Below are 18,109 nucleotides of genomic sequence, written 5' to 3' on the forward strand. Positions count from 1 at the left end.
GGTATTTTCTTCCCCTTCTTTTATGCTTTATTCTTTAATTATGCATTGCTAATTCTCTTGCTAAGACAATAGGGGATTCATGATCTTGTTAGATTAGTAATCAATTTATTATGATAATGCTCGTATGATTTATGTTGTTGTCGCTACATTTAATTGCTATAGTTTAATTGAGTCGACGCAATTAGATTATAAACCTTAGTAAACCTCGTCCTAGATCGAAAGATTGGATAGGGTGAGACTCGTAGCGATACATTAGGGCACGGTAGTGAGGGCGAAAGCTAAGCTATTTGTGTTTTAGGGCGAATTAAGGACCGAAAGGTTACGTTCGTTACCCCATAAATCTATTTGCTTGACCTTAGACCTAGATTGCTAAACTGATTAATCATGGTGAACCGACTGTCTTAGCTATCCCTCTTCCCTTGTTTTTCTCTTACTCTCTCGAACTCGTAGTTTAGAAAACCAATTATATAAAACCCCCACTTGTGACCGAATAAACGAACCGTTAAAACAGATATCTTGCCTCCCTGCGGATCGACCCTTATTACTACCTTTTAGTAATTTGGTTTTATAAATATTATTTTTGATACTAAAACGACGGTATCACTATTCTTCATGCCACTGGTTACACTCAAGGGGATTTCCCATTCAGGTACTTAGGCATTCCTTTATTTCCTGCTAGATTGACCCAATCCGTGTTTCAACCTCTTTTGGATAAGATAACTTGGAAGCTTTCTCACTGGGCTGCAAGTTCTCTGAGCTATGCTGGGAAAGCAATGCTAATTAATTCTGTTATTTTTTGGTTACAAAACTTTGGGGAGCTAGCATTCTTCTTCCTAAAGGGATTGTAAAAAGCATCCACCAGATTTGTAGTCGATTTTTCTGGGGTTATGAATGTGGTTCAAGATGTATGGTTTTTAAGAGTTGGGCTAGTTTTTGTTACCCCAGAACTGAAGGTGGACTAGACATCAAAGAGGTCTTGACATGGAACAAAACGCAACTGCTGAAATGGATATGGAAACTTGATCATAAGCCACAAAGTTTATGGGTTCAATGGGTTAAAGCCTATGTTATACAGAATGGCAGCTTCTGGCAACTCCCCTTTAAGAGCTCTGATTCCTGGTATTGGTCTAATATTCTAAAGGTAAGGGATTGGTTTTTAGCTTTAATGGGGACAACTGAGGATGCACAACTGGTTCTTGCAGGGGATGTGGTGGGTAAGTTCCCTGGTTCAGTCATTTATGAACTTGTACGGGATAAGCAGCCAAAGGTGAGATGGGCTAATATCTTGTGTGATAGCCTTTGTGTCCCTAAACATGCTGTTATCAGTTTGCTTGTTTTCCAAAATTCTCTGCCAACTATTGATAATTTGAACAAAAGAGGGCTAATGATTATCACTCGATGTTCTTTGTGTGAAGCAGCTGGGGAAGACATTAATCATCTCTTCTTCAAGTGTCTGTTTTCTGCAGCTCTCTGAAAGCTTGTCTCTGCCTGGACTAAACTTGGGTGTTTTCTTTTCTCGCTCCCACGTCTTATTGCCTGGTACAAGACTCATATTAGGGGGCAAAGCTTGTGGAAAAGAGCGTGCAGGTGTGCCTTGATTGCCTCGATTTATATCCTGTGGCATGAAAGGAACACCCGTATTTTCCATGGAACGAAGAAAACGGCTCATCAACTGTTTACTTATGTTAAGTTTGTCATGTATCAACGGTTACTTAGTTTACAAACTGTGGATGAGGATGTAAGCTGGATTTAGTGGCCATCTCGTTAGTTCTTTTGTGGTTTCTAGGGGACCGTATTGGTTTCCTTTGTAGACTAAGGTTTTAGGATTATACTCATTTCCTATTATTTAATGCAAATCATATACTTTCTCTGCAAAAAATATAATAATAATAATAATAATAATAATAATAATAATAATAATAATAATAATAATAATAATAATAATAATAATAGTATTAATAGTATTAATAGTATTAATAGTAATAATAGTAATAATAATAATAATAATAATAATAATAATAATAATAATAATAATAATAATAATAATAATAATAATAATAATAATAATAATAATAATAATAATAATAATAATAATAATAATAATAATAATAATAATAATAATAATAATAATAATAATAATAATAATAATAATAATAATAATAATAATAATAATAATAATAATAATAATAATAATAATAATAATAATAATAATAATAATAATAATAATAATAATAATAATAATAATAATAATAATAATAATAATAATAATAATAATAATAATAATAATAATAATAATAATAATAATAATAATAATAATAACATTTAAGTTAAATTAATTTAAGTTAATTTAAATTCAGATCGTTTAAGTTCAGTTCAGATCCTATAAGTTCAGTTCAGTTCAGATCCTATAAGTTCATTTCAGATCCAATAAGTTCAGTTCAGTTCAGATCCTATAAGTTCAGTTCACTTCAGATCAGATCCATTTCGGTCCAAAAGAACAGGGCCTTAGATGTGTTTATCTTGTAGGCAATTAAATAACTTGATGAAATTAAACCATGCCTATGAAATTTTCAAAAATAAAATAAAACATTTCTATTTTCCTCAATATGAAATGTTTTATCGGCTCAATTTTTATAGTATGTTTTTAAATACTCCTCGTTCCAGTTATTTGTTTACATATTTTATTGATGAGTGTCTCATTCATATATTTGTTTATCTTTCTATATTGAGAATACTTTTAAAGGGTAATTTGATCATTCATTTCATCTATTTTCCACCCGTTACTCAATAACAACACCTATTGGTGTGCTCTCCTCCCCTTAGTCTTTGTATCAAACTAAAGCTAAAAAAATGACCGAAATAAGGGTGTGAAGAAATAGTCAACCGGGAATGTGCACATGTAAGGTTGTGGTTGTCCTACATGGAAGAAAAGAGGAAGATGAGTTACTTCTCCCTTTTCCAGTTAATTTTGAGATAGAACCTCCTCAATAGATACGGCACAGGCCCATTTGCAATCTAACAAAGGGAGTAGCATACAAATGCCATAGTCTCACACTCACTCATAGAACAAAAGTGAAAACTCAAAATTAAGCGTGATTAAGATTTTTTGAAGAATTTAGCATTGTAAGTCAATGAAAAACGGTTTAATAAGAAAGTTTTTATTTTTATGGTGGGATATCCTACATTCAATTGTAATTATAAATGATGAGTTGTTGATGTAAATTGTCTTTTCGATTTTGGTTGTATTAATCAAAAGCTTACAAAAAAAAATAGTAACTTAAATAGTATGGTAGATCAAAACTGATTCTAACTTTAACTAACTGCTGCAACTCATAAAGCTATTAGGTATTGTTTTGGAATGAGCCAAACCCTTATTATGTGTTTATTTGGAAAAATAGGGATTTTATACCTATATTTTAAACCCATGAGACATGAATTCTCATACTCAAGGATGTGTTTGGTTCACGCGTGGGTATGGGTTTGTGTAGATACCTCATTTCTGCACCTCCCGCAAACCACCCGGTGATGATTGGACCGCATGTTTGGTACGCGGATCGATTTATGACAATTCGTAAGTTTATCGCCAAGTGATCGCTCAAACACTTGTGTCTACCTCATAGTTGTCATCTACGCGCCGATACGGTCGGTTTTGACAGTAATTAGAGTACATTTGGAGTCCGAGTCAAAAACCGTCTTCATTTTCTAATAACCGTTTAAAATGCCGAGTCAGAATGTTCTGGAATGTTCCGGATATTTCTATTCCATATTTTCCAATATTTTAATCTTTGGTAAAATATATCCCGAAATTATCATATAAAATATTAAGGAAATAAGATTAATCCGCTATTCCAAAATAGAAACACGGAAATCTTTCTTCCACGGGAGGAAACCACTGAGGAAAAGACGCAGCAGGTGCTGCGCCTCTTCCAAGAGACGCAGTGCCTGCTGCGCCTCTTCCTTAGTCCTTTTCTGCGTATTTTTCGTATCTTTTCGAGATTCACTTCCAAAGTTTCTCTGAAACCCTAATTTCCGTCGTGTGATTAGTATAAATAGAGACCTTCGGTCTCAAATATTTCTCACGCGAGTGTCCGCCCTTCTCTTCTCCCTTTGCATTCTAGACCACGTTCTTACTTTTTGGCGCCTACGTGCTTGAACTTTCGACCACGTAAGCTCGAATCTTTCTGAGTACCAGCCTCGTTTTGCATGACCGACCAATTTGACCAACTCCACATCAATCAACTTTAATCAATCTGTTTAATTTCTCCTAGAGGACACTTTCGTCGTACATTCGAGTCGAGCATCATTAAACGTTAACTTAGTCAATCTCGTTTCGTCAAACATGTAAGTCTGATGGTGTAAATCCTTCTTTTATTATTGTTCTTTATTTTTGTAATCATTATTGTAAGATTTATGTCGAAAACACACTTAAAACCGATTTATAAAATCTTGTTTCAAACCCTTTTTACGGATTATCGGGAGACAAACGTCGAGAAAGGACGCAGCAACTGCTGCGCCTCTTCGACGGGACGCAACACCCTGCTGCGCCTCTTCCTGAGGCTGCCGCAGTTCCTGCTTCCTTTCTTCTTCCTTCATCTTTTGTTAATCCGATTGTTTTTGCTTTGTTATCAATTTTTCATATTTCTTTTAACATAATTTCTAATATGATAACTTTTAACATGTAAATCATTAATATTTAATTCATCTTTCAATTCCCAACTTAAATCCCTTATAATTCATATTTGCGGGTTTTCGTCATTCAAATCAATTCGGGTTTTAGAAGTTCGATTTATCCATATTGAGTCTCTGGAATTCATCATTGGTATATTTTCATCTTTTGTTTATCGTCACCATCATTAGTTCGTCATTAATAGTCTAATTAATTTGATTAGTTTGTTTAATTTGTAAATACTCTTTAATCTTGTAAATAATTCGTTCTAATTAGTTTTGTTCATGTATTATTGTTTTGATGACCAATTCACATATAAATAATCTGTTAAGCACTTCCATCCGAGTCAAATAATATAATTGAGCATTAAATTTACCAATGAGCATTAACAAATTGCAATTCCGGCTTCACAGCCAGAACTGAGCTCAGGAACAGACGCAGCACCTGCTGCGCCTCTTCCAAGGGACGCAACTCTGCTGCGCCTATTCCGGGTTGAGTTTTGTCTCTGAACTTCCGTTTTTGCCTTGACCTGGTTTATTAATTACGTATTTAATTTACTATTACTCGTATTATCACCTAATAATCTGTTCGTTAATTTGTTTATTCTTTCTTTTCTCAAAACCATCCGTTTTAAATGTATTTTCGACGTAAATCATTAAACCTATTGTAATTATTGTAATTTTCTTCATTGTATTTTTATTGTATTTCTATTATTGTATTGTTTATATGCTCTCACATGTAATCAACATTAAATTCCTACATCGACCCAATTGTATGCTAAATTACGTGATAACCGACTTAGTTAATTCTCACATGCTAGGATTAATCTAATGGATGTTGCATTGCATGCATATAACCTTCAACATGGCAGCAGTGGGGAATTTTCCGCAATGGGCGACGCTCTGTCTCACTTCTTCTTCTTCACAGAGTTGAGTATAGTTAACTTCCCTAATCATTAGTAGAGGCCGCTATCGAGGCGGGCGGGATTAGGTGTTCGATCAAAAGAACTTCCTAATGCGTATCCTCACCCCTTACTCCAGATCTCTGTGAACATCCGTGTTCATTGGCATCCACGAGAGTCATTCTAGACATAGAATGCTAAGGGTAACGAGTTCTTGGTGTCTATGTCACTACTTTGTGTCTTGACATGACACGAGTATTTGAACGGTTTCCAATTTTCCACAATAAATTGGTGGCGACTCCACAAATGCACAAAAGCTTGCTCGCTTTTCGCCCCCTTGGGCCCGCGTCCACATTTTGGCGACTCCGCTGAGGATAATACACTTACGTGTAGCCAAGGGTGAAACTTGAACAAGGTTAGGGAATAGTTTGTACAAGACAGTTGTTGGTTTTCATAACACGGTCTTCCTAGATCGTTCATTCGGCCTTCCTAGGCCCAACCCAACCCATTCAACCAATCGTCCCGTCTAGACGGTCCAATTTTTATTTGGGCCTAAGGATGGATAGCGATTGACGCCATCCATAGCATGGTACTTAATCTTCTTTGTATCAAGGACTTTCACTACTCGAGGAAATGGACTAGGAATTGACCTTACTCTTGATTGGTACGAGCCTCTCCACAGATCCCGGGTTTGATTGTTCGGTATGGTAACCCACCCTTTAAACCAAAACCCTTTAAATGCACTCAGCATCCCGTTATAATGCATGTATGAATGCTTGTACCATATGTGATCACCATTTCTAAACAAAACCATGACAATTTTTGTAAAAATCAAAATCTTTTTCAAAATGTAAAATTTTCGAAAATAGGCCCAATATTAGCGCAAAACTAGTCAAAACTCTGTCCAATTGTTGAGTCATAATTCGGGCCTCAAAGCCCATTTCAAAACCTCACTTCGAGTCCACTCCTACAACTACACTACAGTTGACTAGGACAACATTTTCAATCTTTGTCATTTGTTCAAAAAACTCACTTAACACGAGTGGCACACTCCCACTCCACAAGTCAAAACGTTTCTTGAGTAAATGTGCTAGAATGGTCGATCATGTTTTGATTCGTCGTCGATCTATTGTTCAGTTTCCAAGATGCCTAACACAAGCGACGTGAGCAACAGCCAGCCCCTAAATGGTAATGATCAAATCCTAGCCGCGCTAACTCGTCTCCAAGTCACCCAAGACCAATTGTATGATCGCCTCGACACAATCGAAGGCCGAATAGTTGATGTGGAAACGAGGTTGCCTCCTCGAGAAAGTGAAGTGTTTGATGAATTTGTGAATAACTTCGGGGATGAAAATCCTTTTAGGGGAGCACATGAGGTTAACCCTCTCGTAGGTATGACTGCAGGGAACGATATCTATAGGGAAAATAATCGCAAGTATGAAGCCGTGAATTCCAAATTGGCGTACAAGGATGGTTAGACATGATTTGTATGGATACTTGTAAATAGGAGAACAAAAATAGTATATGATCTTTTTGTATGGGCGATTTTGATTAATATATAATACTAACTCTTTCCCAAAAAAAAAAAAAGAATTCCAAATTGGCAACCAACTTCAACATGACGGATATCCCTAAATTCAAGGGGCATGAAAACCCTTTGAACCATATCCGTGCTTTCAAGGATTACATGTCTATCAAAGGCATTAAACCCGAGATGTTCTTAAGGATATTTTCTTCATCTCTTGACACCATCCCAAGACAATGGTTCTATTCTTTAGAGCACAAGAAGATTGCTACCTAGGACGATGCCGCAATTGAGTTTGCTAAGCAATATGCGGATAATGCCGAAATCCAAGTCAATATGCGCACTTTAGAGGTTCTTACCCAAAACGACAAAGAAGGTTTCACCGACTTCCTAAGTAGGTGAAGGAAGAATAGTACCTAACTTATTGAACGTCCAGATGAAGCTACCCTCGTGGAGAAATTCGTGGACAATTTAAAGCCCATCTATGCAAGTCATTTGAGGTACCAAAACATTAAGACCTTCAAAGACTTAACTGTACTAGGAACAAGAATCGAAGATGACATCCGTAAAGGACTCTTGTCCAAAACGGTAGGTCGTGGATATCAAGGCTCAACAAGCCGTTCTTACGGCACTACTAGCAATACTGATGAAGTTAACCTTCTCGAGCCATCTAAGAAGAGTACTCCACCAAGAAAGTTCACAAATATTGGGGATACATACTCCAATGCTCTAAAGAGATTGATGAAACAAGGTAAGCTTCGACCCATAGGTCCTACGCCCGAACCAGAAAAGAAATCCAAGTTCTGGGACGAGAATTCGTATTGCGAATATCATAGAGGTAAGGGACATGATACAGAAAAATGCTACAAACTAAAACATGTACATCAAGACATGATTGAAGACGGTCGCCTACCAATACCGCCTGGAGGCAAGCCTAACAATACTCAGAATCCTCTTGGAGTTCTGATGATTACAAGTGACTAATCTACCTTAGATTGCTCACATCATATCTCCCCAAAAGAGGAGGTAATCAACGGGATATGGACAGATAGCAAGGAAGATGTCTATCTCCAGGATCTTCCCTTAATCAAAAGCGCCGAAAGCATCATAGATGAGATCATTGCTACGCTGGGCACAGAAACTAATTCAAACCAGCAGAAATGATGGAGAAATTCTATCAAGTGGACAAACAACCAAGGAAGACTCTTCAAGCTCACAACTAGAGAAGGAGAGATGTTCAAAGGAGAACCAGAAGACGATGAATTTGAGTCAGAGTCGGAGTCGGAGTTAGAGTCGGAGTCTAGAGAAGTCCCTAGAGAGTCTCCTCTTGTCGTCACTCCCATTCCCCTTGTTTCTCCTAGCTTAGCATCAAGTAGTAACAGTAGTTCCGGAAATGTCCCAACGGCCGTCCCTTTACCGCCACTGACTACAGAACAGATGGCTTCTTTGTTTCAACTTTTCTCAAATTTCAATATGAATAAATCAGGTTCTGCTTACTCTTCGTGTTATTCTGAATGCAATTTTGTTTACGATGATAATGAGGATGACCCAGACTCAATCGAAATACCTCCCTACATAGCCAAAGAAATACTACAAGAGGGGGAAGGGGGACCAGTAATAGAAAACATTGAACCCATCAACGTAGGAACCGAACTAGAATCCCAAGAACTTAGGATAGGGACGACCTTGAGCTCTACCGAAAAGGCCAATTTCATAGACCTCCTACACGAGTTCAAAGACGTTTTTGCTTGGTCCTACAAAGACATGCCAGGGATCAAAAGGGACATTGTAGAGCATAGAATCCCGATTAAACCAGGTTTCAAACCCGTAAAACAGAAGCTTCGTCGAATGAGGACAGAATGGGCTCTTAAGATCAAAAAAGAAGTCGATAAGCAATTCAAAGCCGGGTTCATCAAAGTTTTCGAGTACTCAGACTGGGTAGCTAACATAGTACCCGTACCCAAAAAGGAAAGGAGAATCCGGGTTTGTGTTGATTTCAGAGACTTAAACAAAGAAAGTCCTAAGGATGACTTTCCTCTGCCACACATCGACATATTGGTGGATAACACAGCAGATCACGCGCTATTGTCCTTTATGGATGGGTATGCACGATATAACCAGATCAAGATGACCGTAGAAGATATGCATAAGACCGCCTTCGTCACTCAATGGGGCACCCATTGCTACACGGTTATGCCGTTTTGGTTGAAGCTACATATCAACGCACCGCAACTACGCTCTTACATGACATGATGCATAAAGAAGTTGAGATATACGTAGATGATATGATTGTCAAGTCCAAGGATAGAGAGGGGCACATTGCGAACCTTCGCAAATTCTTCTCCAGATTACGAAAGTACAACATGAGACTCAATCCTCAGAAATGCGCATTCGGGGTAACATCTGGTAAACTCCTGGGATACGTTGTTAGCCAACGAGGAATAGAAATAGACTCTTCCAAGATCAAGGCTCTAATCGAAATGCCGCAACCTCAAACAGAGAAAGAAGTTAGAGTATTCCTAGGTAAGGTGCAATACATAAGTCGATTCATATCAAAACTCACCATGATCTGTGAACCTATCTTCAAAAAGCTAAAGAAAACAGATCACACCATGTGGGATGATGACTGTCAGAAGGCATTTGACCGAATCAAGGAGATACTGGCCAAGCCACCAGTGCTCATGCCACCTCAACGAGATCAACCTCTTGGTTTATATCTCACAGTAACTGAAACGGCCATGGGCGCCATGCTAGCCCAAACCATAGGAAAAGAAGAAAGAGCTATCTACTACCTTAGTAAGAAGTTCTTGGAGTACGAGTGCAAATACACACTACTCGAGAAGACATGCCTCGCTCTTGTGTGGGTAACGAAGAAGCTACATCATTACATGATTAGCTACTCCGTCAAAATATACTCCAAAATGGATCCTGTCAAATACCTCTTCGAGAAACCCGTTCTCAATGGACGCCTAGCAAGATGGACTTTGATGCTCTCAGAGTTCGATATCAAATATGTACCTCTGAAAGTTATAAAAGGATGTGCCGTTGCCGAGTTCTTCGCAGAAAATCCCATCAATGATGCACAAACAATAGACAACTGGTCATTTCCGGATGAGGATATACTCCAAACCGATGTAGATTCCTGGGACCTTTACTTCGATGGGGCATCGAACTTAAGAGTATTTGGAATATGAGTGTTGCTCATTTCTCCTAAAGGCGAGCATACACCAATATCTGTCAAACTCGAATTCGAGGTGACAAATAACGCGGCAGAATATGAAGCTTGCCTCATTGGATTACAAGCGGCAGTAGGTTTAGGCATCAAGAATCTTCTAGTACATGGAGACTCATCTTTGATCATCAACCAAATTACGGGATATTGGGAAATTCGGAGTAAAAACCTAGCACCTTATCAAGCCAGAATAGACCAAGTGGCCCAATTCTTCGATCAAGTAACCTACCTACACCTACCTCGAGAGGAGAATCAATTTTCAGATGCTCTTGCAAAACTTGCATCTTTGATTAATATGCGGGATAATATGGTAGAAATGTCTTTATGCATCGAACGACGGTCAGAACCAGCTTATGTGCACCAAATCACAGATGAAGAAGAAGTCAAAGAGGAACCTTGGTTCCAAGCGATCCTAAACTTCAAACTCAACGGCACCTATCCACCAGATATGGACAAGAGGGGACAACGCGCTATACGCTTACTAGCTTCCCAATACGCCCTCATGCAAGGAGAGCTATACAAAAGAACACCTCTTGGTGTAATCCTACGTTGCCTTGATCATTCACAAGCACGGAAGGTGATGGAAGAAGTCCATGAGGGAGAATGTGGCCCTCACATGAGTGGACCCATGATGGCAAAGAAAATCACACGTTTGGGGTATTATTGGACCACAATAGAATCCGATTGCATCAAATATGTCAGACATTGCCACATTTGCCAAATCTTCGAGAATGTGCAACATGTCCCTCATTCATTACTCTATACCATGACATCTCCTTGGCCATTTTCTGCTTGGGGAATTGACATCATCGGAAAGATCACTCCAGCCGGAACAGGAGGTCACTGTTTCATTTTGGTGGCAATCGATTATTTTACCAAGTGAGTAGAAGCGGCTTCCTACACTAGTCTCACAGCCAAGAACGTGGCAAAGTTTATACAAACCAATATCATCCGCCGATACGGTTGCCTACATGAGATCATTAGTGACAATGGGTCACATTACCAGGCTGAGACTGAGCAATTGCTGGCCAAGTTCAAAATCAAGCATCACCATTCCTCGCCATATAGACCACAAACTAATGGTGTGGTAAAGGCGGCAAACAAGAACGGTGTCACAATCCTCAAGAAAATGATTGACAACTATAGACATTGGCCAAGCAAGATACCTTTTCCTTTATGGGGATACCGTACATCTGTTAGGAGGCCCACTGGGGCCACCCCTTTCTATTTGACTTACGGCATGGAAGCCGTACAACCAGTCGAGCTAGAAATACCATCCTTGCGTATTCTACTCAAAAGTCAAATCCCAGAACCCGATTGGAAGAGGGATAGATATGAAGAACTCATCCTTCTGGATGAACGTAGATTGCACGCATTACATAATGTGCAAACGTATCAGGCACGTATCAAATTAGCCTTCAACAAAAGGGTTAAGCCAAGGAACATCAAAGAAGGAGACTTAGTTCTCAAATCAGTTAGAGCTCTTTTACCTGTCGATCCACGAGGAAAATTCAAACCCAACTGGGCCGGACCATTTCTAGTCAAGTCCATATTTCCGGGGGGTGCGGTTAGGATCACAGACTTAGATGGGAATGAATTTGCCAACCTGAAAAACCTTGACCAATTGAAACGTTACTATGCCTAGAATAGGAACAAAAAAAACGCGCCTCGCATAACCCCGCGTGTCGCTCCTGTGGCACGAAATAAACGGCCCCTGGCCAAGCTAAAATAAAGTTAATGTCACCTTGCTCTTGCATTTTGACAATTTGTCATCCTCATATCATCAAATAAACTGAATTGCACTTTCGGAGTAAGTAAAAAGCTCATGCTTATTTTCTAGTTCATTATAAGCTCTTGCTTAGAACAATTATTCTTTTACATTTACTTGAACTACGCGCAAGGGTTTGATTTCATTTTTCAAATGAATACGTAGGCAATCCTTCACAGGATACAACCCATTATTTGTTTTCAATGTAAATAGAAGGACATTTGCATACGCATTTGGAATTTGACAAGAATAATAATAGAAAATCACAACGGTTTCATAACCAATTAACTTTTTTTATTTCATTTCTTTTAATAATAATAATAATAATACGCTACATAATATAAATAATGCTAAAAAAATAGGCTAGGATTCTAAAAATCCCACCATTTTATTACAATAATTATAATAAATAAATAATATCAAAGACTTAGGCTATTCTTCCATTTTCCCTTTGCCTTTGTCATTTTTATCATATCTCTTGTCTCGACCTCGAGCCGGGCGCTCTTGCGCCACCTCAGACCTAATCACCAATGGTCTATCTCGAGGTCTGGCCTTGCCATTCTTATCCACCACCTTTTCCACGGCAGGAGAAGTCTTCGGTTTCTTCGAAGGATGAACAACTCGAAACCCGGCTTCTTTCTCTCCCTCAGTCGGATGCTTCTCTTTCTCCTTTTCTACATCACGAACCTTGTAGTCAACAGGCTCGCGCTTCCTCAATCTCTCGCGCTCCTCCTGAGTAGTAGCTTTCCTCCACCGCAAGTAGGACGTGATAATTCGGTCCCAATACTCAAGACAAGCATCCAGGAACGGTTTGACTACCTTGATCAGCTTCAAACGCAGAATCGATCCAAAATTATAGGCACCCATATCGTGTTTCTCCACATTAGAGAATTCATTCGTCCACTCTTTCAGACGAATTTCAAGAGTATTCATGATGCATGCTTAATTAGAGAGCTTTTATGTAATAAGACGAAAGAAAGACGGAAGAATTATGTGAATAAAACCTCCATCGACGTCTATATTTATACTAAAAGTTGTTTCCTAAATTCTGTCAGGACGGACACACTGGGGAATAGGCGCAGCACTTGCTGCGCCTCTTCAAAGGGACGCAGCTCCTGCTGCGCCTCTTCCTCAGCCTTCTTTCTGTGATTTTCCGCGTTGGATCTTTCCTAATTCCTCAAAGAATAATTTCCTATTCATACGGGTTATTATTTTGGTAAATCCGTTAAATTACCATGTTTCGCGTTTCCTAATTCCATGGGCACGCATTTCAAGGCAATATCGGCATTTTCGTGATTCCGGCACACTTATCCATTTCATTTTAATTTTCTTTTTTGGGGAATCATTTCAACCAATGTAAATATTCATTTTCAAACTTATACATTTCATTCTAACTTTCTTTTTTGGGGGAATCATTTCACAATGTAAATATTCATTTTCAAACTTATACATTTCATTTTAATCATTTCACCAATGTAAATATTCATTTTCAAACTTATACATTTCATTTTTATTTTCTTTTTTGGGGAATCATTTCACTCCCATTCCATAATACATTCCAAACTTATATGTTTCTATTTTTCTCTTTTTTTTAGGGGGTAACCCTCCCTACTGTCCGGTCATTTTCAGTAAATTTTGTGCTTTTTGCATTTTCGAGTCGTTGTCTTGCACTAATTTAGGCCACGTGTACAAATGTATATTCTATGTGAATTTCTGTGTAAATTTCGGCAGCATGACGGCATAAACCGTCATCTACCAAACCTGTTCAAAGCTAACCTGCAGGTACAAACAAAGCAACCCAAAAGAAAAAGGCACTCAGGCCGTCATATATACAACCAAAAAGGGAATATGTACACCAAACTGGGGGCTCGAGCCCGAAACAAAGTCCGAAAGTCCAAAATAAAGGTCCTAAAAATGTACAAAATGTATAAAATACAGCCAAAAACAAAAAAACAACAAACAGACTACTGTTGGTCGCCGCCTAGCTCGGTAACTCTCGCCTCGAGAGCAGCAATCTCGGCGTCGCGGACCTTTAGCTCCCTCAGCAGGCGAGCAGTCTCCTCCCGGGACTGGGCCAGCTCTCGCTCCAGGTCGTTCTCCCCCTGCAAATGCAAAATTGGCTCATGTCAATCATTTCAAGCAATAAACGAAGTTCGTAAATTCAAATATGAAATAAACGGAAGGTTCATACCTGACGTCCTCGACCGCCAACAAGTGCCTCGATGGCAGTATCCCGCAGCTGGTTGGCTACCCTCCACAAAGCCACAAACCGGGATGGCGCAACCTACATTTCAATAAAAAAGGATTCTTAATGATTGGACAAATTCAAACAAATGTGTTCTTACACAAAATTATACAAATCAAGGGACTTACCCTCTAAATCAGATGCTGTCACTCGTCCAGGCCAGCATCTGTCACCGCCACGCCAAAATCACGCAGCTCGGAGATCGTCGTCATCCCCGTCGCGTCGGTGTACTCGAGGGTCTCGGGGTACTCTAAGGGATCGATGTCCGCCACCTTGACCTCCTGCGAAGTCAAATGGTTTCCATTAACCGATGATCATTCATCATGTTTTCAAGATAATCAAAAGAAGAATAAAACACTTACCACGATTGGCCAGTAGGCCAACCTCCCGTAGAGGAACGCCGAGTAGTCCTCACCAGGAAGAAGTAGGGCGTCACCACCGAAGTCAGCAAAGTCAGCCTCCCTCTCAGCATCGGAAGGCTCCCTGAACATCCGAGGAGGATCGATGGGAACCGTCATGACATCTCGGGAGCACTGATGAGCCAAACGCTCGCCCAAGTACCACACAGGACCCATCGACGTCCTCAAAAGCAACCGGCTCGAGCTCCTAGGTCGAAGGACCTCAGCCACAAAAAGAGGAGCACCGGCGTAGTCCACCCATGGCCTGGGCACCCACTATGTAAAGCAAACAAGAGGTCATTCTTATGATCCTTTCTGAAAGAAAGCAATAAAAGTAAACAAAGAAAGGTGGCTCTAAGGTACTCACGCCGTCCAGCTGTAGAGCGTTCACGTCCCGTCGACAGACGTCGTGGAAGGAACGCTGGCTCTTCGTACGACACATCACCCAATCCCTCACAGCGGGATAGGCCCTCTTCACCGGCTTCGTCCTCTTGGGCGCGAGACTCGGAAAGTACGAGTACACCCACACCTGTAAAACAAGATAATCAATAACGACCTTTCGTGATTCGATAAAGAAAGGAAATGATCTCGCATCAAATGAAATGAAAGGGAGGTTTATACCTCCAGCAACAGTTCAGGACCAACGGTAGCAGGAGAAGTCCCCTTCTCCATCAGCTCCGGGCGAACCATGACCCTCATATAGCGAATGAGGACCGCAAAACCAGCAGTGACCCAGTCCCAACGGCCTAGGTCACCCAGGTCAGAAAGGAAGGGAAGAAGCTTCGTCGACAGCCTCTCTCCCTTGTCTTCAAGGTAGATCGAAGAGAAGAACCACCAGAGCAACAAACGGACTCTCTGCTCTGCAGCACAGGGATGAGGAGCCATCTCCCTCCCATCGATCACCACCGACGTCGGTGTCTTCCCAGGAAAATAATCCCCGGACGTAGGTACTAGGCACCAACTCGGGTACCGCAGCAGCCTTCGGCATCAGGTTCTAGCCGATCAATCTCCTAGCCTCAGCCGAGTCCACCCTCATGGCTATCTCCGGCCACTCCACCACCTCGGTCCCGTACGGCAAGCCAGAAATTATGTCGTAGTCCTCCAACGTAACCCCAACCTCACCAAAAGGCATGTGAAAGGTGGAGGCCGTGTCCCAAAACCGGTCCAGGAAAGCTCGAACCAGGCTAAGGTTAGCCCGAAGCTTCCTCCTCGTGATGTCCCTCCAAGCCTGTACCAAAGCGCCAAACACTCCTCGCTCGATGATGGCCCGCTCCTCTACTAACAGCCTCTCGTAGAACCCCATCATCGTCGTGTAATCCGAGAATGATCTGATGTTCCCGGCCTCCTATTTGGATTTGAAGCAATAGCTATCTTTAGCTCGCATGAAAGTGAAAAGAAATAGCAAATAGAAATGAAAAACGATAAATGAAAGAGTGATGAGTCCAAGTTACCAAGCTCTTCACCGTCCTTTAGGACAGCTGCCTCTCTGCATCCCAAAGGAGGTGCCTGCTGTCCCAGCTCTCAGCCCACTCCGGTGCTCCCCTCAGCTGGCGACCACCTCGTCCAATGTTGGCCCGCCTCGGGGCCTCCTCCTCCTCAACAGCCTCCTTCTCGACGACCTCGCCCTCAGTAGCTGCCACTGCAGCAGTAAAAGCCTGCTCTAAAGCCTCCTCGAGCATATGAGAAGGATCAAGAGCGGTATCCACGTCAGTGGGAGCTCTCCCAGACGTAGAAGCCTCGTCACCTGTAAAATTAAAGTGAATTTAGACCGCGTCAAGTGACGACAAGCCTTAGTTAGGGGATTTTCGGGTTTTCAAAGCTCCGAGATCGCTCTTTTCTCGCCATCTTTGGCCAGTTTCCCACAAACCCGCCCGCTCATGTGGTAATTTGGGTCAATTCAAGCCTAAGTTGAAGCCTAGTCATGGGTTCGAGTCAAAATTTCGACAGCATTTCGTTATAACGGCAATTATGCCCTAGAAAAGTGTCCTGGAAAAGCCGTCACAGATCAAATTTCCGAAATGGTAGGAAGTTTACCCATCATACAAGGATTCCAAATACCAAGTTTCATCACAAATGGGCAATTCTAAGGCTATTTTCGAAGCAATATACGGTTTAGCTGTGAGACCGTCACAATTTCACTCAAATGCTCAAAACTCAACGAAAATTCGAAACAAATACATGGTTATGATCCTTATACTACCAATTAGCCATTTACCAAGTCAATTTTACAAGGCAAAATAATTTGGGGGAAAAGCCCCAAATTTTCGACATTTTTAAGGTTGAAAACCCTAATTTGTCGGTCCAATTTGATCAAATATAGAAGATTAATGCAAAAATAATACACATACCTCGATTAGTCATGGCAAATGCAAGCTTTTGTTCAAGTTTTGGCAAAAAATGGTTGGAATTTGAGAGAGTAATTGAGATTTTATGTTTAGGAATAATGAAATGAATCCCGTGTTTCCTCGAGTTTTTACTCAGAAAAACCACGCTCAGGAAAAGACGGAGCAGGTGTTGCGCCTCTTCCAAGAGACGCAGCTCTTGCTGCGCCTCTTCCTCCTTTTCCCTCCAAATGAATTTTTGAAGATTCGTTATAAGTTCGTTATTTGTGAGCCCATATTTGGTGCGCCTCTTCCTCGATACCATATATCGTATATTTAGTCCATTTAATGTTTATTCTTCGTCCGGACCCGCATTTCCGAGCCAACTGCAAACTGTCGCAATATTTTTTCCAAGACCTTACTTGTCACAACGAGCGGATATTTTCTTACAGGTGTTTCGACACACATTTATTCTGTTCCCCCAGCGAGAGTACACGGACAGACAATCGTCCCTCTCGAGACATGGAGATCAGTTCCCGATTATGTTCCCCCAACGAGAGTACACGGACAGACAATTGTCCCTCTCAACACGTGAAGATCAACATCGACCCCAAGCCTTTCCGAAGTTTGTTTGAAAGCCGACTCAAGCAGATTTCTCTCAGCAGTTTCTACCGACGTCCTGCTACCTCTTCCAACATCGCGTTTTGTTTCCCCTTGGAGGCCGACAGAGTAAGGAGTTTCAAGGAATTTCAGGTATGGTTTCTTCTTATGGCTGGCGAGCCTCCTTACGCAGTCTAATGGACTTTAAACGACCCTCCCCGATAGTTGACAGACTCTAAAATGTTCCCGACGACAGGTCCTTGGTTCAGACCCCTTGAACCGCCTCGCGTCGCCATAGTCGTCAGGTTGTAATCTTCGATTAACCTTATGGATATACTTTGACTTTCGCCTTGTCCAAGCCTCAGACAAAGTGGGGGCTCTGTAGATACCTCATTTCTGCACCTCCCGCAAACCACCCAGTGATGATTGGGCCGCATGTTTGGTACGCGGAAC

General features: G+C 40.8%; 1 protein-coding gene across 1 annotated transcript; it reads left to right on the plus strand.

Moving 5' to 3' along the window:
• The first annotated feature begins 907 nt into the window (after positions 1 to 907).
• Positions 908 to 1,474, plus strand: LOC141614584 (uncharacterized). Its single transcript, XM_074433331.1, has one exon. It carries the CDS (start codon positions 908 to 910, stop codon positions 1,472 to 1,474), a length of 567 nt encoding a protein of 188 aa, XP_074289432.1.
• Positions 1,475 to 18,109: the final 16,635 nt, after the last annotated feature.

This window comes from Silene latifolia, chromosome 11 (genome assembly GCF_048544455.1).
Source record: "Silene latifolia isolate original U9 population chromosome 11, ASM4854445v1, whole genome shotgun sequence".
NCBI lineage: Eukaryota > Viridiplantae > Streptophyta > Magnoliopsida > Caryophyllales > Caryophyllaceae > Silene > Silene latifolia.

What these genes read in the sequence shown, in the direction of transcription:
- LOC141614584 (XM_074433331.1), top strand. Translation starts at nt 908, where the DNA reads ATGGTTTTTAAGAGTTGGGCTAGTTTTTGTTACCCCAGAACTGAAGGT.